The 24,197-nt window shown below is 38.3% G+C and overlaps 1 protein-coding gene across 6 annotated transcripts in view; it reads right to left on the bottom strand.

The window, feature by feature from the left end:
* Window positions 1-24,197, bottom strand: part of NRF1 (nuclear respiratory factor 1) — a 145,142-nt gene that overhangs the window by 44,934 nt on the left and 76,011 nt on the right. For all 6 annotated transcript variants that reach the window (XM_036909041.2, XM_036909043.2, XM_036909045.2 and 3 more), the window contains 2 exons: window positions 15,287-15,427; window positions 529-687 (listed from right to left, as the gene is read on the bottom strand). In XM_036909041.2, the coding sequence (XP_036764936.1) occupies window positions 529-687; window positions 15,287-15,427 (300 nt within the window). The remainder of the gene's footprint in view (window positions 1-528; window positions 688-15,286; window positions 15,428-24,197) is intronic.

Below are 24,197 nucleotides of genomic sequence, written 5' to 3'. Positions count from 1 at the left end.
AGATTTTGTCAAGAGTTTCATATTAAGATTCTCAGCAAACTTCCATGCTAACTGAAAAACAAATATGCAGAAAAAGTAAGGGATGACATCTAGCTTAGTCCTTTTTTAAATGAAGTTTCATTATCAGCAGACTCTGCCAAACTTCCCATCTCTCTAATTCATGCTTGTATTTTTCAACTATGATTTTTGCTAACCAGAAATAAGGACATTTCTAAATCTTCAAAGTGATTCAACTTTCACTTCAAGTTCCTTCATTTTTTCTTAAGCACCTCATAAAATTAAAACTGCTCCAAAAGGCAATTATGCAGAGAAGTGTAAACTTGTGGATCCATCCTGAGTCCTAACAGTGATGGAATGATGACAAGAAAGGCTATAAATCAGGGAAGATCAAACTTCTTTTTGGGGACAGAACTGACTATTACACAAATGTTTATAGACGTTTTAGCATAAGAAGTGGAGTGATAAAAACTGAGGTGGTTGATTCAGAATGGAAAAGCAACAGGCAGCTCAGGGCAGAGGAACCCTCACCCTCTGCTTTTGCTCCTCCGTGCGGACATCGCTCCGGACATTTGCCCATGGGATATCTTCAGGCCACCAGATGGGCTTGCAGCTTTCTTTGCCCCAGCCTGGTTTTCCCCGACCAGTGGAGTACTTGAGCATCTCTGGAATAAATGCCCGAAGCTGGGCCTGGAAGACAAGAGTGGTCATCAGTAGTCATGAAAGATACCTGGGATGTGTCTGTATTTCCCACAAAATTCTGAGATTATAAAACAGAGAGCCTTCCTGGAGGGTCCCAGGGAGTTTCAAAATGTGACTGATGAGAAGCCAATTTTCCATAGGTTGCTATAGCTCCATGGGTGACTGAAAATTATATATATTGGTACAATGTACCTTAAGCTTATTTCATAGACTTGTTCCTGTAAGATCAAGAATATCTGCCCCCAAGTTTGATTTCTGCCTCCGAAGCTACTACTGATGCTATAGCTTACTTCCCTTCTACAGCTTCCATACATTTAAGGTGTCAAACAATGCCAATGTGTTTTTAATATTGTTCTGGAGAGAGGACCAGGGCAATTAGATAAAGAGAAATAAGAGATGAGGAGCAGATAAAATCATCATTATTTGTACATGATATAATCTGTATCTGGAAGACAGGAAAGAATCAGATGAAAAACCACTATAAACAATAAGAGAATGCAATAAAGTGGTTGGTTACAAAATATATGAAAATAGGCTTTACTTAATAGAAAGGGAAAATAACCCTAAAACTCTTCTTCAAAGTTTCTAGTAAGCTAGATCAGTGTCTGTGAGTCTGACATAGTGAAGCACGTGTTTGGATCTTAAGCACATCATAGACTTCATTCAGATTTATCTTATAAATCGAATCCAGACCAAACAGGTGTTAAACCACAGAGGCAACTGCCATTCTTTCTTTCCTGGTACAGTGACCACACTGTGTGTGTATGTTGGGGAAGAAGAAGAGCCTACTTTTGAATATTCTTCATTGCTGACAATGATTTCTGACAAGAGAAGCAGTTTATCAAGTTCTAATCTTCCTCCCCAGCCCTGCTGGTTTCCCTTTAACCTCTGTAACACGCCAGAGATGAGCAGCACCGTCCAAGCAAGGGCACACCCACATTGCCTGTACAGCTGAAGACCAAAAGGAGAGGGCAATTTTAGCAAGAGGCAGACCCAAGGGCATGGGCCTACAGTTGTAAAAGAGAAAAAGAGAAATGGGAATACTTAAGTACTGAGAAAAATGGTATAGCAACACTTTTATATTGTAGAGCCTATTTAAATATCAGGTGCTTTATTTAAATATTCTTTTACTAGAAGATACAAATATTATAGGGAAAAATGAACCCAAATCACTAATGTCTACCTAATAAAGCTCTGGCTGACAGTATTTAATAGTTAATTCTTGTGCTGAGCCCGCCATTTCACCTCTCTCTAAGTTCGCCTTTTCCCAGACAGTCTCCTGCCTACAGGACATGAGCTAATACACTGCATATATTTGGCTCTGCAGCATCAAGCAGCAGGCTGATAGAAATGTATCCATTTGCAAACCCAGGCTATCAGCTGGCTCATGAGGTCATTCTGTCAGTTATTTTAAGAAAGTGCATCTCAAAGTCATTTTCCCCTTTATCCTGACTTCCTGGGAGTGTATCTTTTCCTACTGTCAAGAGACACAGAGACACAGAGAAGGAAAAGGCTTAATCCTCACACACAATATTTATGTTTCTTCATGTAAAAAAAATGGCCTCTCAGATACACAAACAAAATAAGCTGATACCACAGACTTTTAAGTTTTCCCTTTCTTTTAATCCCATTAACAGTTCCAAAAGGAGAGAGTTCTTTATATCCATACCTAGTAGAGTCTGGAGATAATAAAATAAAAAGGCTAAATAGCTCTAAATTAACAAAAGCCTACAATATCCATAAAGAATCTGCTGTTGAGAACTTGGCTGACAGACTCTGTCAAATCCCACCTGGAATCCCATTTATTCTCTAATTCTGGTGATAATTCTCAGCTTCCGATCTCTCACCAGTGTGCACCAAGTTTCCCAGCCTCCTCAGCTGAGTTGCCCTGGCACCTGGCTGTGGACGCCTTTCCTCCCTGGACTGGCTTTGGCTCTCTCACACCAGGCTCTCCACCAGGTCTCAAGAACTCACTGGTCACTCACTTAAAACCCTTCCCCTCTCTCTCTCTAACTACCTGTGTTCCCAGGGTTTCTGTCTCTGCTGGTAGAACTCCACCTCCCTTCCAGACACCCAGGCTCAAAACCTCAGTGACTTCACCTCTGCCCTGCAACACCCAGCTAGCTGTTCATTTCAAGTTCACTTCTTTCTTCTTTGAAATGTCTATGGTATCCATCCCTTCTTCTCCAATCCCACCTCTGCCCCCACTTACTAGGCCAAGGCTAGTGTATCCTGCTAGTTGGCTTTCTTATGGGACTCCAAGTTCTCCCCTGCTTCCTACATATTCTTGACAAAAGGGTTTCCCTAAATGCTACAAAGCTTCAATGCTCAAAAACCTCAAATGGCCTTTCTACCAGCACCTGAACCAAACTCCTCTGTGCAGCTTTTCTGGGCCACCTCAATTTAACCTCCCACTGCATTCAGTTCCCACCAGGTAGCCTTGGTCCTCTCATTATCAAGTCTCTGCACTACCTTACGAACTGCTGAGCTCATTCCTGCTTCTGTGGCTTTTGTTTTGTTCCCCTAACTGGACCACTTTCTCAAGCTACTATTCCAATGGCACTGCTCATTCCTTAAGGCCCAACAAGTCCTACATTCTTCATGGAATCTATCTCCATTACTTCTCTTGAGTCAACTTTTTGTATACACCAATGAGAACACAAGCTTTAGAGGCTGAACTCCAACTCCTCGGAATCTTAGTTTCTCAAATGTAAAACAGTATGATAATGGCAAATATACAGGGTCAATGAGAGGATCAGAGATAGCAGGCATATACATAGTTGCAATAAATTAATAGCAGTTTTATTGCTATTACTTCAGTCATCAGCCATTTCTCAAATTCAAAGAGCCTATGTTCTAAAGTGATTTTCTAAAATCAAACACACTGTGAAGTACACAAAAACATTTATCCTTAGTTTTTCACGACGGGTATAGTGGAAAAAGGTAGGAGGAGGCAGAAGAATGAGTTTAAATATATTTGTGCAAACATGGATGAGGGTGAGAAATAATGAATGCTAGAATCAAGAAGGAACCAAATGACCATCTAGGCCAATTTCTTACCTAAGGAAGCAGTGATCCCCCTGCCCCCAGTGCATAAGGAGTTTCAGTGCTTAGCTCTGTTGGATCTTTGAGCATTAAAAAAAAGTATGTAAGCAGATTATTAATGGAAATCATCAGAAAATGGGACTCAAATGTAACCATAATAAGAGGAAAGAGAGAACAAGGAAGCCTCTCAAAGATGTTTACATGTTAGAAATCTCTGGATGGGAAATGTTTCAAACTCCTAGGAAGAAGACAGCAAAAATAATATTAAAAGGCAGGAGAAAGGGAAGCAGCTCAAAGGAAAGGCTACTTCCACAGGGAAAACCTCCAGTAAATTAAAAAAATGGAAACAAGATGAAATTAACAGCTGGTGTACAAGTTCTAATTCAGAGGCAGATTTTAGCCTTTATAGTACTAATTATCAACTCTACAAAATTTGCTCCCATATCAAAATAAGAGGTAAAAAGTACCTTCCATAATAGTTTACTTTTCAAGTTTGTGTATCTTGGGGATGAAGTACATTCTTTGCTTTTAAATGCATAGAGAGAATCTGACTTCACTAAGAAAGGCAATTTGCTACCAGACTGCTTTTATGCTGTCCCAAATAAACAGTGCTATGGCTAAATGACTACCAATAAGGGAAAATGAGCTATCCAGTATGCAAAGAGTTAAATGATTCCTTTCCAGAACTCAGCACTGTACTCTCATTACCAGCTAGATTAATTACTGGTCCTGGAGAGTTTTGGAAACCTAAGCTACTCAGTGTGCTTGTTAAGAAGGGTGTCTTTAATCCACAGGGGAGACAATCAACAGGACCAGCAATGGTAAAGCCTACCCTCTCCGGCTGCCCGTTAATTGGACTGCAGCAGGTTTTCCTGGCCTCTCATTCTGATCTAGGGCTTAAGGTGCCCAGCCTGATCAGTAAACCCACCCCAAACCACCAAGAGTAGAAAATACCACTCCTTCCAGGGCACATGTGATAAAGAAAAAAGATAGCAAATTCATGCCAGCAGCAAAAGTGAAGATTATGTGGAAACCACTGATAGTTTTAAAAGATTTTCTGAAACTATAAAAAGTTTAATCTGGCCAAAATGAAGCAATACTCTTTACTATGCTAGAAATTTTCCACTTGTAAATCGAATTAATTCTCTGCTGTCCAACAATGCACTCTCACTACACATTTCCAAATACCCTTCTTTTCTTATTCCATCTTTGCTTTGCATCTGCATGTACCTGAGTTTAGGGATTTTGAGGCTCCCAATGTCCATTTAAGTTCAGTTACCAAAAAAAGGTCTTTCAAACCAAAATGTCTGCCAACTTCATTTCTACTGAGCAGGCTGGAGGATATGTAACAAATTTAAAGAGGGCAGCTGAAATCAAACCACATTGAAAGATGATGTTTTCGATAACCTACAGGAAAATAGGAATGTAGCCAGGAAGGCAAACTAGAGAATTTTTGGACTGTGACTTCATTATTTTAAAATTATGAACTTCCAGGTTGACAGACTCAACTGAATTTAAATGGAATTTAAAAGGCATTAGAAAGCAAAGGCAAAATTATTTTCTTGCTCACTATTTGTAATTATTTGTACCACTAACCTCTGTTCATGGAAATAATCAAAGAACTAATTAGGTTAGACTTTTCTTATTACAACCACCAACCCTATATCCCCATTTCCTAGCAGAGCCAGCAGAAACACTGGCTTCTCTTAATCTTAATCATTTTCCCATAAAACACAATCCCATAGAAACATGGGAGGAATAGATTTGGAAGGAAAGATAAATTCAGAAAATGTGAAGGGCAGCCACTGAAGACATTCATTTAGAGACTCCTCTCTCGAGCCAACACTTCTGCTTCTCTATCTCTACACCCCATCATACTATCAAATTGTCTCACTCATTAATCAAAATACTCTTATTTAAAGTTCTACCTTCTCTCTGAAGTAGTCTCAGATTGGTCAGCTTCTGCTAGCTTACCCCAGTTATACTCTTTTGCATAAAAATTTAAATAACAGATTAAAGTCAAAGTCCTCTTTTCAATCCACCCTCTCCCAGTCCAGTCACCTGTTCAGAGGCATTACTTTGATGAACATCCTTTTTTGTAAGCCAAATTCTATGCATTTACAAAAACATATTATAAATGTATAGTTTTATGTGATGAAAGAAACACAAATGGTATTATGTTATACATCTTTTACTACAACTCACTTTTTCCAGTCAACATTTCATCAGAGATCTTCTCATGGTAGTACAACTAGAGTGATCTCATTTTTTAAAAGCAGTTTCCTGGTATCCACGATACAGATTTTCCCACTTTAACCGTTCTCCTACTGACAAATATGTAGGTTGTTTACAGTGCTTCGACAGGCTTCTTTGTGTACACACATGAGTATTTTTCTAGCAGAAAAGTGGAACTGTGGGTTCAAGGGCATAAGCATCTAACATTTTATTTATTTATTTATTTATTTATTTATTTATTTATTTATTGCACCATTTTACATTCCCACTCGCAGTGTATGAGAGTCCAGCTATTCCAGCTCCTCCCAACATTTGGTGCATCTAACATTTTAATAGTTACTGCCAAAGTTTCCTCCAGAAAGACTTGGCCAGTCCCACTCCCAGCAACAGTGCAGAACAATACTCATTATTTTTATACCTTCCCTCACATTTTTTATTACCAAGCTTTCTTATTTTAGCTCACTGGACATGGGGGAGATAGTTTGTTTTAATTTTCATTACTAATGAGGTTGAGAGTCTTTTTATATGTTTACTGATTACTTTTTCCTTTTGTGATTTGCTTGTAATGTGTTGTTTATTTTTCTAACTTTTTTCTTATTCATTTGAACAAAATATTAATCTGTTCCAGATATGAATTCTTTGTCATATAATTTGCAAACATTTTCCCCAGTGTTGTATCCTGAATATGGAATTTATATGCCTATTTCCTTCTGTTAGCATCCTTGAATATACCTTTATTCTTTTACTCAATTTAAAATATGCTATGTTCTATTTAAGAACACATCCAATGTTTCCATTTCCTTTATATTCTCTTAATCTCATCCTTCCTACCTAATTACAAAATGTGGAAGGGTATCATATACATAAGCACTTTTTGACAACTGTAGACAATAAGAGAAACCTACTTTGCATACAAATTCTGACACTACAGTAGAGAGAAGCCATTTGGAACTGTTATCCATAAAAGCGGTTCTCAAAGTTGGTTTGTACATTGGAATCACATGGGAGTTTAAACACTACAGATGCTGAGATCTCATCACCAAAGATTCTGATTTGATTGACCTGGAGTGTGGTCTGACACTAAGAATTTAAGTTCCCCAAGTGATTCTACTGTGCAGCCAAGTTTGAGGACCACTTAACTAAAATACCTTTTCTCCAGCCCTACTTCTTCAAAATAAAATTTTAAGTTGTGGTAAAATACATGTTACATAAAATTTATCATATTAGCATATGAATTTCAGGGGCATTAAGTACATTCACAGTGTTATATCACCACCAGTATCATTTCCAGAACTTATTCATCATCATCTCAAACAGCAACTCTGTAAAATTAAACAATTAACTCCCCTGTTTTACCTTCCCTGGCCTCAGGCAACCTCTAGTCTACTTCCATCTCTATGAACTTGCCCAAGCTAGATACCTCATAGAAGTGGGATCACACGGTACTTGTCCTTTGTGTTAGGCTTATTTCACTTAGCATGATGTTTCTGTTCTTTGGGGAGAAAAGGCCAGACCTGTGCTTTTTTTTTAGAACAAAACAATGCAGTACTCAAAAAACCTAAATTGATAACTAACCAATGTTTCCTAATAAAGTACATCAAGCCCTGTGAATAATTTCTTCCTAATAAAGCAATCACTGTGCTGGATGTTTCTGCAGGTTTCCCTGAAAACTGGTGAAGAATTACTATCCTGTTGCATCATCACTCCCAGGGAATATTAAAGCAACAAAGACTGCCCGGTGAGAGTAAGGGAAGGACTGTAAGATCAAGGGGAGAGAGGGAAAGGAGAAGGGAAAAAGGAACGGATTTTAAACTAATAATACCAGACTGGTTTTTCCCCAAGTATTTCTTCTTTAATTATAATTACAACCTCCAAAGAACAAGAGAATCTTATAGGACTCAAGTGTGATAAAGAGAAGAACTGATTTTCCGCTATGCAAAATATAATTATTGTATATAGAATCTTCAAGAGACAATGTAATTCCTAAACCCAAAGAGCAGTCTGGGAATCAGCAGTCTGGGAATCATCAGCAAGCTGCTGGGAGGCAGAACTTCAGATCCCACTCCAGACCTGCTGATTCACAATCTGCACATACAGAAGCAAGACTCTCAGGTTGTTCCGATGCACACCAAAGTTGGCGAAGCATGACTTAGCCCATCCTATGGTTTCTGGTCCGAAGTATCCTAGAAAATTTTGTTAACCTGGCTTTCAAAAATCTTGAAAAAGAAGACTTCCTTATTTCATTGTAAAGGAATTCGGAGGCTCCAGAACCCACACCAAATTAGTGATTTCTTCTGCTAAGCTTTAGCTCAACCTCCTTCAATTCCTATGTAAGGAGGCAGACAGATAAGGGATGGTTCTAACCACTATTCTTACAGTGCTTAGAAATTCAAGTTTTTATTTTATCACTAAAGATACGTGTTTTTTACCACACACACAAAAAAGACTTTGTCATGATCAAGACATATTTATAATAGTAAAAACAGAAGCTTTCCAGGTAAACACTCTATTTACTAATACAGAATTATATTTTTACCAAAAACAAAAACAACAAAACTACAGAGTTGCTTCCTAAAAGAACCAGGGCATTCAGTTCACATAGAACTTAAGATACTCTGCTATATGTGATTTCAATTTGTGTATAAGACAGTTTTGATAGTTGTTAGAGCAAATCAAGAAATTCTTTTAAAACAGTCAATGTTTAGTTTAGCTGAAATACTCAACCTGAGTGATGATCACACTACAGTTTTACAGAAAAAAGAGAGAACAAAGCGCTGACCCTATGGGCTCGACCCTAAATTCTATCCTGTTTGTCACTAACTTGCTTCATAAATTGCTCCCTCTCTTTATGCCTTGATTTTTAAATATATTGTCACCTGTTTTGTAACATATATAATTAGTATTAATAATCAGTAAGAATACTTTTGTGTGATGTCTTAGTTTTTCAAAGCACTTTCCCATATAATACTTCATTTTTTTTTTGTCTGACTGTAATGTAGGAGGGCATGTATTATTTTCATTTTCAGAAGATAAAACTGAGAACCAGGCCTTCCATGTAGTAGAATTGGAACTAGAAACTACATTTTACACTTTAATAAACCACGTGAGCTTTCTAATTCGTAAAGAATTAAAATCAAACACACACATTAGAACAATACTGAATATAATTTATTTTCTTTGGTGATTCAGTCAGGATCATAATAATCGTATACAGAATTATATTTGATTATCTCCATAGCATTCACTGCAGAGAGGATGACTAACAGAGCTGTCTGGTTAACCCAAATCCATCTCTGTTACAGTGTACTTTTATAATTCTGGAATTTCATCACTTCAAGGAAGTCATGAATTACTCTTATGGCCTGAACTCTAGAATTAGTGTCCAACACTTTGTCCTTTATGGCTACAGACCATATCTGAGCACTGCTTCCTTGACTATAAAACAGGAATTTTATATATATATATATATATATATATATATATATATATATATATATATATACATACTCTGGAGGGCAAGATTTAAATGAAATACCCCTGTAAAGAACTTGGTAATATACCTTCCAACACAGTAGCTGAAGAGGAGAAAAAAAAAGTTGTTGACATCTTTACTCAAACATACAGAAAAATATTAATTTTTGGACATAAAGTAGAAATATCATCAAACCTGCCCTTAAAAAAATTCAAGTTTAATATAAAATATGAAAATACCTTTTTGTGTTTCTTTGGTTATAAAAGTAATTAATGCTTATTAGACAAAGAAAATGAAAATATCCATAACACCACCATACAGGGATAATCACTGCTAATATTTAATGTACTTCTCTATGAAGTTTTATACACACACACACACACACACACACAGGCAAGTTTTGTGTGCATGTTTAAAACCAAAAAGATCAATTCTGTTGAAAAACAACAAGAACATCCTATCCCCCCAAAAGAAACAAAAAACAAAGCCCTAAACCCCTCAAATTAGAGTACATAAGAGATGCTATTTTACAACCAGTTGTTATACCACAGGTATTAGTATACTGCAATAGAGAGCTAATCATCACTTACAGGGTCTAATATTTCACTGAAGAGTCAACTTCTATTGGGTGAAGCTGCTCTTCTTTCTATGTAAATTCTAAACACCACTACTGTAATTTACTCAAGCGCATTGTTCCCAGAGTTTCCTATTGTAAAGAAGGCCATGAACATACATCTTTGCTTACTTGTAGGGCATGACATGCACATTTTAGATTTTGATATGGCACTGCCAACCTGCCCTTTGGAATAACTGTACCATTGCACATTCCTATTAAGTGTATGAAAGTGCTTATATTCCCTTACCCTTGTCTATCGAGGTGTGGTTTGAAATAAAACCTGCTTTTACCACCATTAATAGTGAAAAGCTTTAGGATCAATGAGACCAAAAAAAAAAAAAATGGCTCACATGAAGAAGAAAGTGTATGAGGAAAAACAATTTAAAAAAAGATTGGGGAAATCAAACTAGGATCCAAATACTCAGAAATCCCACTTGGTTGGTAGCTTAGTTTTTCATCATCCTGCTCACTCTTCCTCATCATTCATTTGTTTTTGCTTAATGAGTTATGTATTATCTTTTAGTCATCACCTGTGGTGAGAAGGGAGAGGAGAGAAGGTGTGAGAATAAAGAAAATGCACACCTCCAGCAAAGCACCTTGAGTCTGATGTGGGGACTTGAGGATCTGCTTCCCTCGGATCTACCACAGCACCAGGCTCTATGGAGCACATGCTGCCTGGAAATGGAAAACTTTCCAAGGCTTTACCTCCAACACGGCAATTAAACGGTTTGTTCTGACTTCTGTGGCCATCAGTCAATTTTCATAATTATCGGTATCCATGATGATTAATATAATCAAAACCTCAGGTTATTTTAATCTCATACATCAAATGTGACAAATATGGAAAAAACACCCATTGCACAAGAGGAGTCTACCTAACCTGGTATTCTTAGGAGCTTAGCCAACTTTAGATATACTTTGTATCTGAGATACAGAGTAGATTCTTCACATCAATCAGGTAAAAAAAAACCCTCACTTTATGTTTTATGTTTTCTTTAACCAGTCAGAATGGCCACAGGGACAGAACAACAGTTATGAAACGACAGGAGAAAAGTTCAGATAATGCTTTCCCTTTTGAACCATCATTTAGAGATCCTTCAAGTGTCCACAGAAAGATGTATGAATCCAACAATCAAAAGATCACAATTTAGCTTTATATTTACAAAATGTTGCATTACTTTGGACCAAACTGCTGGGTCAGAGTGGGCAGGAAGAAAAGTGCCACCTCCTGAGCAGCAGCAAGGATGTCTGCGTAAGTGAATACCAACTCGGGAGACCTGCTAACTCAGTGACCTACCACAAAGGGTTCATTTTTCCCTTTAACCCTTAAGTCATTTACTGAACAGATAACAATTAAGTATTACTTAGAATACAGAAGTTACTTAGGTGCTTCACTGGACAGCAGTGAAGAGGACAGCAGTGAAGAACAGAAGTAAGTCCCTGCTCTCAAATTCTAGCTGGTGAGACAGACCACAAACAAGTATAAATATAATAAATAAGATGATTTCAGGTAGTGATTAAGTGTCACAAAGACAATAAAATAGGGGATGCGTTAGGCAGTGATTTGGTGGCAAGGAGAAAACTTCACTAGATAGGTAACTAAGAAAGGTTTTCTTATGAGGTGATAGCTGAACTAGACTTTCAATAAGACAAGGCTAATCATGCAAGATCTGGGAGAACGATGTTTTGGGCTGAGGGAATAGCAAAAGTGAAAGAATGAGCTTAGAGTGTTTGACAAAAAGCAGAGAGGCCAGTGGGGCTAGAGCACAGTGATTGAGGGGGAGAAGGAGAAATGCAGGTAGAAGAAGCCAGATCATACAGGGCCACAGCAGCCATGGAAGAGTCTGAATTTGATTCTAGGAATAGTGAAGAGCCATTATAGGGCTTAAACAAGAGAGTGATATGACCTGATACAAGTGTTTTTTTTGGTATCATTAATATATAATCACGTGAGCAACACTGTGGTTACTAGATTCTCCCCATTATCAAGTCCCCACCACATATGCCATTACAGTCACTGTCCATCAGAACAGTAAGATGCTAGAGTCACTACTTGTCTTCTCTGTGCTATATTGCCTTCCCCATGCACCCCCTTCCAAGTTATGTGTGCTAATTATAATGCTCCTTATTCCTTTTCTCCCTCCCTTCTCACCCATCCTCCTCCCCAGTCCCTATCCCTTTGGCAACTGTTAGTCCATTCTTGGGTTGAGTCTGCTACTGTTTTGCTTCTTCAGTTCTTATGCTTCACAGATGAATGAAATCATTTGGTACTTGTGTTTCTCCTCCTGGCTTATTTCACCTAGCATAATACCCTCTAGCACCATCCATGTTGTTGCAAAATAGGATTTATTTTCCTATTATGGATGAATAATATTCCATTATGTATATGTACATCTTCTTTATCCATTCATCTACTGATGGACACTTAGGTTGCTTCCATTTCTTGGCTATTGTAAATAGTGCTGTGATAAACATAGGGGTGGATATGTCTTTTTGAAACTGGGATCCTGCATTCATAGGGTAAATTCCTAAGTGGAATTCCCGGGTCAAATGGTGTTTCTATTTTTAGTTTTTTGAGGAACCTCCATACTGCTTTCCACAATGGTTGAACTAGTTTACATTCCCACCAACAGTGTAGGACGGTTCCCCTTTCTCCACATCCTTGCCAGCATTTGTTTTTCCTAGTCTCTTCTATGTTGCCCATCCTAACTGGTGTGAGGTGATATCTCATTGTGGTTTTAATTTGCATTTCCCTGATAATTAGCGATGTGGAGCATCTTTTCATATGCCTGTTGGCCATCTGAATTTCTTCTTTGGAGAACTGTCTCTTCATATCCTCTGCCCATTTTTTAATAGGGTTATTTGCTTTTAGGGTGTTGAGGTGTGTGAGTTCTTTATATATTTTGGATGTTAACCCCTTGTCGGATAAGTCATTTACAAATATATTCTCCCATACTAACGGATGCCTTTTTATTCTGCCGATGGTGTCCTTTGCTATACAGAAGCTTTTTAGCATGATGTAGTCCCACTTGTTCGTTTTTTATTGTTTCTCTTGCCTGAGGTGATGCATTCAGGAAAAAGTTGCTCATGTTTATATTCAAGAGATTTTTGCCTATGTTTTCTTCTAAGAGTTTTATGGTTCATGACTTACATTCACGTCTTTGATCCATTTTGAGTTTACTTTTGTGTATGGGGTTAGACTGTAATCCAGTTTTATTCTCTTGCATGTAGCTATCCAGTTTTGCCAACACCAGTTATTGAAGAGGCTGTCATTTCCCCATTGTATACCCATGGCTCCTTTATTGTATATTAACTGACCACATATGCTTGGGTTTATATCTGGGCTCTCTAGTCTGTTCCGTTGGTTGCTGGGTCTGTTCTTCTGTCAGTATGAAATTGTCTTGATTATTGTGGCTTTGTTTAGAGCTTGAAGTCAGAAGCGTAATCCCCCCAGCTTTATTCTTCCTTCTCAGGATTGCTTTGGGTATTCAGGGTCTTTTGTGGTTCCATATGAATTTTAGAACTATTTGTTCCAGTTTGTTGAAGAATGCTGTTGGTATTTTGATAGGGATTGCATTGAATGTGTAGATTGTTTTAGGCAGGATGACCATTTTGACAATATTAATTCGTCCTATCCATGAGCACGGGATGTGTTTCCATTTATTGGTATCTTCTTTAATTTTTCTCATGAGTGTCTTGTAGTTTTCAGAATATAGGTCTTTCACTTCCTTGGTTAGGTTTATTCCTAGGTATTTTATTCTTTTGGATGCAATTGTGAATGGAATTGTTTTCCTGATTTCTCTTTCTGCTAGTTCATTGTTAGTATATAGGAATGCAACAGATTTCTGTGTATTAATTTTATCTGATACAAGTTTTAAAAAAAATCTCTGGTGGCTCTGTGGAGCATGGACTACAGCAGAGCAAGAATGGCAGTCAGGTGATCAACATTACTTATCAGTTGAAACTGTCTATGTGAGAGTCGATAAAGGCTTGAACTAGAGTGGTGATGGGAACTATGAAGAATGGTTAGATTCAGCATATATTTCGAAGGTAAACTGACATAACTTTCCAATGGATTAGACATGGGTGAGACAGTGATGGAAAAAGAGAGAAATCAAAGATTACTCCTATGCTGGGACTTGAGCAGCTAGAGGGATGGTAGTGCCACGAACTAACAGGGGGCACACCACAGGAAAAACAAGTTTGGAGTGGAGAGTGGGAGAAATCAAAGGTTCTGTTTTGGGCATGTGTTAGGTTTGGAGATCTGAGAATAGTATAAGCTGGGGTGTAAACAGCATGTAGAAGGGCTGAAAAAACCTACAGGGCAGGGTAAGATCAGTTGGAGAGAAACTGAAGACAAGAGCCTAGGACATGCCAAGACTGACTGGGTGAGAAGAGGAAGAGGAGCCAGCAAGCAGAAGAGGTGACTGGGGGCGCCCAGTGTAGGAGGATATTCAGGAGAGTGCACAGTCAGAGAAATGGGGAGAAGAAAGTGTTTTAAGAAGGAAGGACAACAAACTGGGTTAAATGCTGCTGGAGGACTAAGAAAAGGGAAAAAACCTCACAATTGGATTTAATAAGAAGTATATTTAAATAAAGACATAAGAAAATATGAACTAAAAAAGGCATTTGATCTTGCTGAGGCTATCACTTTTAAAGCTGAAAAATTTTAAAGGACAGTCTCAGCAAAATTCCTGAGGTATGCTTATTTATCAGGCTAAGTACATTTCTGCTTCCCTTCTCAAAGAAGAGGACAGAAGCAATGACTGGAGGGTGTCCTTCCGAGTCTTCCATTCCTATCCTGTAGAGAGGGGAGTCTTCCTTGGCGATAGTGTGATGGTATTCAGAATTCACATGGAAAGAGGAGCGGCTCAGCCCCAAAGACTAAAAAGTTTACTTGCCCCACTTGATTGTGATGCATGAAAGTCCTAACAGACTCATGCCTAAACGAACTCTAAGCTAGAATTTTCCTTATCTAACACAAGGGCCCAAGTGAAAGGAAAAAACTGCCCGAAGGAGGAGACTGCAACCATGCCCTTGGTTGGAGAGCATCCTTCTGGCACACTTTCTTTTCCAAGGCTGAAAACTCTCACTGTCAGACTCCAGCCTGCATCCCACTCCAGTGGTACAACTAATGAAAAAACTAAGGAAAGTGATTTAAGTCCCGCCCACAGCTGTGCCAACTTGTCTCTGTCTCCTCCTCACTTCCCACCCCTTACCTGGGTCATTTTGTCCACAGAGACTGGAATTCCGTCAATGGTGAGAGGCGGCAGCTCTGAGTTAACCTCCTGTGGCGCAGGGGCGTGTTCTGCCAGGGCAGACTCCAGGTCTTCCAGGATCATGCTCTTGTACTTACGCACCTGCAGGGAATTAAGGGCAGAAGTAAACAAGATGCCCAACAACCAGGGAGGGTTGGTGCCAGACAACAAGAGAGTGGGTGGGGCTGGCCTCCCTCAGCCATTGCAGTGCCCTAAGAACAAACATTTCTACAACTAGCAGACAAAAATACCCGCTGGCCTCAAAGACACCACACTGTGCAGAATTAAATGAAAAGATGATGAAATTATAGGTAACAAAAGTAGAAAGGGGCCAGCGGAAAAAGTTTTACAGAAATACTGCTTGTCAGTTAAAATCACGTGTTCTCAGTCAATGCTGGACCTGTCATCTGATCCAGAGCTAAAAGGAATGGCAGTCATTAGTCTGCACTTCCCAGGCCATCTGATAAAACCTAGCTGTGGCAGTTAATCGCCAAAATCATTTCCAAAATCACCAAGTACTTAAGTCTCTAAACTCTCATCAACCTATTCAAAACTGCCACTATACTTCTGTAAAGCCAGACTACCAAACAGGAGAGTCAAGTGCACAAGAGGCTGAACTAAAAGGCATCAGAGAAATAAAACAAGAGGTGTTTATTGTAGTTGGGTGTCAAAGGTGCCACTATCAGGAAGGCCCAGGGACAAAGAGAGCCCCACAGGTCAAAGTTCTCCTCCTTTCTGGTATTCCTGGTGACAGAGGTGAACTTCAAATCCATGACGCTTCTGCAGCTCTGACAAGCCCAGGTCTGACTGGGATATTGTTTCTGTGACTCCATTTCTTATACTGCCAGTGAAAGGTCTCTCAAAAGACAGCGAACTTGACAGCAGCACATTTGTACACGCACACATTCTTCTATCATGAGCAGCAACGGCAGACAGAAACTGGATCCTACAACCACCGAGAATGCATTCATTCACTTACAGGAATACACAAGGGGGATGAGGACACCTTTGGGAGTAACAAAGAAGCCATGGAATTATAGAAATGTGATAAGATTAAAAAGGAAATTAACTTGTTTTCATGGCTCAAGCCATCTTAGAAAAAAAGAGAAGAAAAATTTAGGTTTGCCCAGAAATTACAATGCTTGAGTGCTGGGTTGTCTGCTAAGTGGACTGAACTCTCAATTAGAATACACTTCCTTGTAAGTATCTTGTTTAGAAGATTAAAAAAAGAAGATTCCATACTCTACCTCAAGCATGTGGGAAAGAAGAAATTACTGTGGGCCAAGCAGTACAACGTTTGCAGCTACAGAATCTTCCAGATAGGTCAACAATGGAGGGGATGAAAGAAAAACAGTGGAAACGTGGAATCATTATTAGTCAAGAGATTCAGTTTTACCCTGGCTTCTCATAAAAAAGAAAGTTTCAAAAACTATTACCAATATACTTACTATAACAAAAACAGCTGGTGTTGCCATGGCAACTTTAAGGATTTATATTTTCTGCTTTCTAGGTTTCTTATAAGCCTAGGCTCTGGTCTTTGAACTTTACATGTATCAGGTTAAATCATTGTATTAGTATATAGGCCAGAGTAAGAGTGAATGATAATAGTATAGAAATAAATTTCACTGTGCTACAAACACCTGGCATTCAAAGACAGGAAATCATTAGATTATTACTATTACATTACTAGCTAGTTCCAGCTCATTTCAGCCATTTTTATGAGTCAGTAAAATTCTGAATATCCTGGCATTTGCTAAAGTTATCAGTACTATATAATCCCTTCAAAATATCTTGAGTTTCAAAAAAAACAAATGTTGGTTGAACATCCTTCATGGTAATTACAACAAAACAACTTCAGGTGTGACCACAGTATTTCTAAAGTTACATAAGGAAAGTTAAGTAACTTTCCCAGAGTTATAACACTAGTACTTCAATTCTATCTGATCTATCAGTTCTGAGATGCCTATTTGTTCACCTTTATGAGTCCTCTGAAATTGGGACACTTCTTAAAATTACTGTGAGCCAGCAATTTGCAGTATGGTTGTCACTGCCTGCACATATATGAACATGGCTGTTATCCCTGGGGCATGACCACAACCACTTGCCTTTTTAACCAACAATCTATTGAGCATCATTTGAGATAGGAATGTGGATCTTGGATGTTGTCTGATAACTTCCCCAGTGATCTTCCTATAAGATCAAGAAGCACTGGCATCAAACTTATTACCACTTAGAAGAAAGTCTGAGAGCAGAGCACTTCTGAAAGAAATGAGGCACCAGCCATGCTCTTGATGGCACAGCACATTATCACATGAAACTATAGACAACGATGACTTTGACACACAAGAAGCAACTCAGAAGAGTTGGGCTCTGGATATGAATAAGTTTTAGGAACATCAATCTATTTCACTTACATTTTCATTTTTATGTATACACAAAAGCAATATGATTAAAGTCTAAGTAATCCTGAAAGAGCTCTTTTAATAAGTATAAAATAAAAATTCTAAGTGATAAGCATTGTGTCTGTCAAATCATATAGGAATATAGATAGAAATCAAACCCATTTTTATCTAGCTCCAAAGCCTGTATGTTCAGCTACTTCACAGTCACTTATCTTTTTTCTCAAAAACACTCCTACAGTTCCCACTTCTTACAGGATGAAGTCCAAACTTCTTAGTCTAGCATTTCAACCTCTCCAATCGTTCTCTACTTTTCCAAAACTCCTCCCACAGGGCCACTAGATACAGGTGTGCCTGCCTAGCCCTACAGACTATGTGAACGACACCCTCTTGAGCTCCCAGTGTACAGCCCACAGAGTCCTACTGGACAACTGTGTTCACCTTCCTCCCTCTTTAGCTGGCCCATCTCCTCATTAACTTCCACATCTAGCAAGTTCTTCTCTATCTCTGGGTCTTTAATTCTGCTTCTTATCCAAATATTATTCACTTTTCAAGGCCCAACTCAATTTCCACTTCCACTGAGAAAATTTCCCAAGAGTTCTTACCATAATTCTCTTACTCCTTTCAATTCCTACAGACTCAAATAATCATGTGTCACTCATATTGTTATATATACTGTGCACAACCAGTGTATGATATCATTGAGCACAGGAACTGAGTCTTTTGTTTTTTATTTTAACATGTATTATGAAATACTTCGTATATTCAGACAGGTACAGATAATACATTAACATTCTTATAATTACCAGAGATGGAGAATGTTTAGGGTGTTTACAGGGGCCATTAGAGTTCTTGGCACAGAAGGTGCTTGTTGAGGATTTAGGAATTGGCTACTACAACCATAAAGTCAATGGGCCTTCGGTCAGGTTGCAGAAACAGTGCCAGAAAAGATACCATAATTGTCTTATATACTTGAAGCTTTTCTGGATAGAAGAGGAATCTTCAGGTCTCACAAAAGATTTTTTAAATTATTTTTTACCTATGAGCTCCTCTGAAATTAAAAAATACATTGTTATCTGAGGTGTGTAACAAAGAGCTGCCCAGTGCAGAGCTGCCCTCAGAACTGTGACTGTGCTGCACACCTGGCACCAAGCCAGCCACAGGCCATGGCCCAGTAGGTTGTGTTGCTTCATCCTGTTCTCTCTCTAGCCCCACTGTCAGCCTCTTTCCTCTCCTGCCTCAGTCCAGATCTCTAGTATTCCCCTCTGCCCCCTGGATCTCTAGTCTTGAACCCTGAAACCTCAAAGGACTTAGATGGAATCCTTATCTCATACTTTACATCTAACAGTGTTAGCTATTTGTTGAATAAGTAAATAGATAAGCAATAGGGCTCTTTACTACTTTTTAAATTCCCTTCCACATGTATAACTTGAAGCCATTTTTAAAAACTTATATAAATAAGTTAATGACAAAACAAGAAATCATAAGCAGCTCCAGAGTCAACTTATCTACAGGAAGGGAGAATTAAACAAAGACAGGATGGTGATAACCTCAGAGCCACCTCTTGCCTAGGTGACTGTGACTAATTTCTGTACCTGCAGAACTGGTTAGTCATATCTAGTACATCCTCATGTAAATGCTATGCATTATTGACTCTGAGGAAGGAGCTCCACCTTCAGAAACTCCCATGGTTCTTCGGAAAAAAAATAAAAATGCAAATTCTCTCTGTTCCTTAAAAAAACACTTCTAGGCCTATTCCTACAAAGCTCACAAGGGTATGTGATATGGCAGTAAGCCATGGAGAGAATGCTGTCAGCATGCAGAAACTCTGAAACCTACCATTTGCCAATGATTTTTATGCCAGCTCTCTGTACATCTGATATATAGGGGGTGACAATCAATTTTAATTAATTTCTACTGCTCCCCAGTGAGGTAGGTATTATCCTTAGTTTATACATGAGGACACTGAGATTCCCTTACCCAGAAACTTTTAAATTCTCTAAGTTGCTTGAAATTATTACCTGCAGATCTAATGTTCTCTGCAGTTTAAAACTTTTGTCTTTTTAACCCTCTGCTCTTTAAAACAAAGCAAGTTAAAAGACCTCCAGAACAACTTCATTCAGTGTCAGAGGACACTGCTCCCCAGTGAGGTAGGTATCCTTAGTTTATACACGAGGACACTGAGCCACATACCAGAAAAATCAATGTGGAGAACCACTAAAAAAATCAGAGCTTAAAAACAGTTTCACAGAAGTGGAATTTTTAGCTACATAAGCCGACTCTAGTTAATACTAATTCATGGACAGGACTGAATTAGCCTGTCTAAATGTTGATAACTATGTTTTACTATGGGAGCCACACCCTCACTAAAAATGATACTTGAAAGGTCCAAAACACTGAATGGAGTTGTTCTGGAGGTCTTTTAACTTGTTTTGTTTTAAAGAGCAGAGGGTTAAAAAGACAAAAGTTTTAAACTGCAGAGAACATTAGATCTGCAGGTAGTAATTTCCAGCAACTTAGAGAACTTTAAAGTTTCTGGGTAAGGAAATCTCAATCTCCATCATAGTTAAAGACCCTTTCTGAGAGTTTACCTAGCTTTAAGTTATTTCACTACTATTCCATGTTATAGATAGACATGCCATATGTAATCTCTGAACCTAGTGGCTCATCCATCCATCCATCCACTAAGTTTTTATTATTCATCTATCACATGCTACGTACTGTACTAAAGAAGGACTGGGGACAAAATGGTAAGCAAATTTTTCAGTCACAGTGTCCCATTTTGTATATATTTCAACCTAGTGGAGAGGAGAAACACCATAGTCACAAAAATAAATGTGTAATTACAAACTGGAACAAGTTCTACAAAGGATGACACAACGTAACTTCATAGATCTTTAGTTCTCAAGGTCTCAATTTGATCTGGTGTAGGATTAGAATTTAGAAACCAAATCTACATTTGTGAATTTCTGAGTGCTGCCAAATGTTTAAGGTGCTTTCTTCATTCAACAAATATTACTGAGCAACTACTAATGGCAGGCACAGTGATGGGATTGGGATCATAATGGGAAACAAAGTAGATCCAATCCCTAACATCCTGAAGCTTACCATCTAGTTGGGGACAGACATTAATCAAATAATCAGAAAAGTATGTAAATAAAAGTGCATCTGCAATAGGTGCCTGGAGGTGCTGTCAGAGTCTTGAATAGAAAAAGGGGCTGTGACTTGTGCAGGGAGGTCAGAAAAGGCTTCATGGAGGAAGTGCTGACTGAGTGAGCTCTTAAATACAAGTCAAATAAGGTGAAAAATGGAGGTGAGAGAGCAAATCAGAGGGAAGAGCATACACAAAATCTCTGGAGGGATGAAGCAGTCTGTGCAAGCAAATAACAAAGACTTTTGTAGTTGGAGAGGACAGAAAGGCCAGAGAGTGGGGCATAATGAGGCTAGAGACAAGTAGGAGTCAGGCAGAGGACTCCTGCCACTGAAAAGGTAACTGAATACCCCAGAGATGATAGCTAGGATCATGGCAATGGCAAAAGAGAAAGTGGACCAATTTGAGAGAGATTTAGGGAATAAACGGAGAACAAAATAATGGATGGGGTGAAGGAGAAAAGGAGGTGCCAACACTGGTTCTATGTTTCTGCCTTGCATAACTGATTAGTGGGACAGATACTGAAAACAGACGATATATATTTTTTTGATAGGGGAGGAGAAGATTTAAGTTTAGTTTTGCTGAACTTCAGGAGCTATTAAGATATCCATGAGATTTTTCTTTTTCCTATTCTCTTTCAGTCACAATCTTTTGGGTATATTTTTGATAATAACTGTTCTGTGTTATGTGTCTTCAATATGTGTGGAAATAACCTTTCTTTCTTCTTTAAAAACTACATACAGACATATGCATGTATAGATGAAGTTCCTCTCTTACTACCTACTATCTTTTGCTCACTCACTCACCCCCACGGTGCTCTGATGGCTTTTTCTCTTGGTTCTGAAGGTCTGACCAGGAGAAGGGATAACCTTTGCCATTCACGAGCACTAGAATAAAATTTAAAATGCCTCTTTCCCTCTCCAGAAAGAAGCTAGCAGTAGCTACAGTGAGTGCTTGCTTGTTACAATCATGCAGACCTTTCACAGGCCTGTGACAAACTGGAAGGCAGCTCTATTTGCTCCCCTTCAGAAGAGGGAGCAAGGACCAAGAAAATGAGATTAAATTTGAAACCCAGTAGTAAACACCCTGGACAAACCTATGGCAGATGTAATACTCCATCACCCTGAACACAAATCTCTACAGTGCTTGAACCCTGGCTCTACTTTTCAGAAGTTGGGGCATCTTGGGCAAATCACTCAACCTCTCTGATTAAAATGAAAATAATAACAATAATATACCTACATCTTATGGTTAATGCCAGAATTACTATAAATATGTACACTTTAAAATTGTACAACTGTGCTGTGCTAAACAAATGCTAGTTATGACAATCCTCTGCACTCAGCTATACTAGAAACATGTAGAAAATGCAGATTTACTTTTAAAGTAGGATGAAACTCTATGTATGGTTCTCTGACTTGCTTTTTTCACTTAATATAGTGTCACATCTGAAAATGCTAATAGGAAGACACATGCTTAATGGCAGTGCAGCAGTCTCATCTATGGATGAGCCATCAACCAACCCCTTATCTTTGAACTTTCAGGTGATTCTCAATTTAAAAATAATACTATGAATAGTATAGTGACTAATATCCTTGCACATTTAATCAATCATTTCCTTAGGAAAAAATTTCAAAAGGAAGTTGGGTTAAAAAATATACATTTGGGGCACTTCTTTTTTTTTTTTTTCATTTTATTTTGGTATCATTAATCTACAATTACATGAAGAATATTATGTTTACTAGGCTCCCCCCTTCACCAAGTCCCCCCCACATACCCCTTCACAGTCACTGTTCTTCAGCGTAGTAAGATGCTGTAAAATCACTATTTGTCTTCTCTGTGTTGCACAGCCCTCCCCGTGCCCACTCCACACTATACATGCTAATCATAATGCCCCCTTTCTTTTTCCCCGCCCTTAACCCTCCCTTCCCTCCCATCCTCCCCAGTCCCTTTCCCTTTGGTAACTATTAGTTCATTCGTGGGTTCTGTGATTCTGCTGCTGTTTTGTTCCTTCAGTTTTCCTTTGTTCTTATACTCCACAGATGAGTGAAATCATTTGGTACTTGTCTTTCTCCACCTGGCTTATTTCACTGAGCATAATACCCTCCAGGTCCATCCATGTTGTTGCAAATGGTAGGATCTGCTTTTTTCTTATGGCTGAATTATATTCCATTGTGTATATGTACCACGTCTTCTTTATCCAGTCATCTACTGATGGACATTTAGGTTGCTTCCTGGGGTACTTCTTATTGGGGGGTACCAGTTGCCAATCTGCTTCCTGGGGTACTTCTTATTGGGGGGTACCAGTTGCCAATCTGTCCTCCAGAAAATTACAGCGATTTAAATTACCTGGTTGACATGCCAACACTGCAAGTGACACATCTTTTCATGTCTGCCAATATAAGCCATGTAAAATGGTTCTTTGTTTTAATTCCCACTTCTTCGAAATATTTTGTTAGACATTTTTTATTTCCCCCTTTCGTTTGTCTTTTTTCTCTTTTGTCGTTGGATGTTTAAAAGTGTAATTTTTCTTATTTTTACATTATTGACTATATTCCTTATGTTATAATTTTCATCCCCATGACTTATTTATAACTCAAAGTCTGTACCTTTATATTCCCTTCACCAATTTCATCCTCTCCTCCTCCCTAATCACCTGTTTGTTCTCTGTGTTTATGAGTCTATTTGTTTTGTTTATAATTTGTTTTATTTTTTAAATTCCACATGTAAGTGAAATCATATAGTTATTTGTTTTTGTCTTATTTCACTTAGTATAATATCTTCCAGGTCCATCCATGTTGTCATAAATGGCAAGATTTCATTCCTTTTTATGGCTGATATTCCATTGCATACATGTACCACATCTTCTTTATCCATTCATCTATTGATGAGCACTCAGGTTGCTTCCATATCAATTGTAAATAATGCTGCAATAAACATATGGACACATGCATATACCTTTTTGAATTAGTGATTTTGTTTTCTTTGGGAAAAATTCCCAGAAGTGGAATATTACTGGATCATATGGTATTTCTATTTTTAATTTTTTTGAGGAAATTACACTGTTTTCCATAGTGGCTGCACAAATTTACATTCCCGTCAACAGTGCCTAAGGGTTCCCTTTTCTCCACATCTTCATTAACACTTATTACTTCTTGTTTCTTTGATACTAGCCATTCTGACAGTGTGAGGGGATAATCTGATTGTGGTTTTGATTTACATTTCTCTGCTGATTAGTGATACTGAATATTGTTTCATGTGTCTGTTGATCATCTGTATGTCTTCTTTGGAAAAATGTCTATTCAGGTCTTCTGCCCATTTT

Source organism: Manis pentadactyla, chromosome 7 (genome assembly GCF_030020395.1).
Source record: "Manis pentadactyla isolate mManPen7 chromosome 7, mManPen7.hap1, whole genome shotgun sequence".
NCBI classification, from domain to species: domain Eukaryota; kingdom Metazoa; phylum Chordata; class Mammalia; order Pholidota; family Manidae; genus Manis; species Manis pentadactyla.
This window is presented reverse-complemented; position numbering and strand designations above follow the sequence as displayed.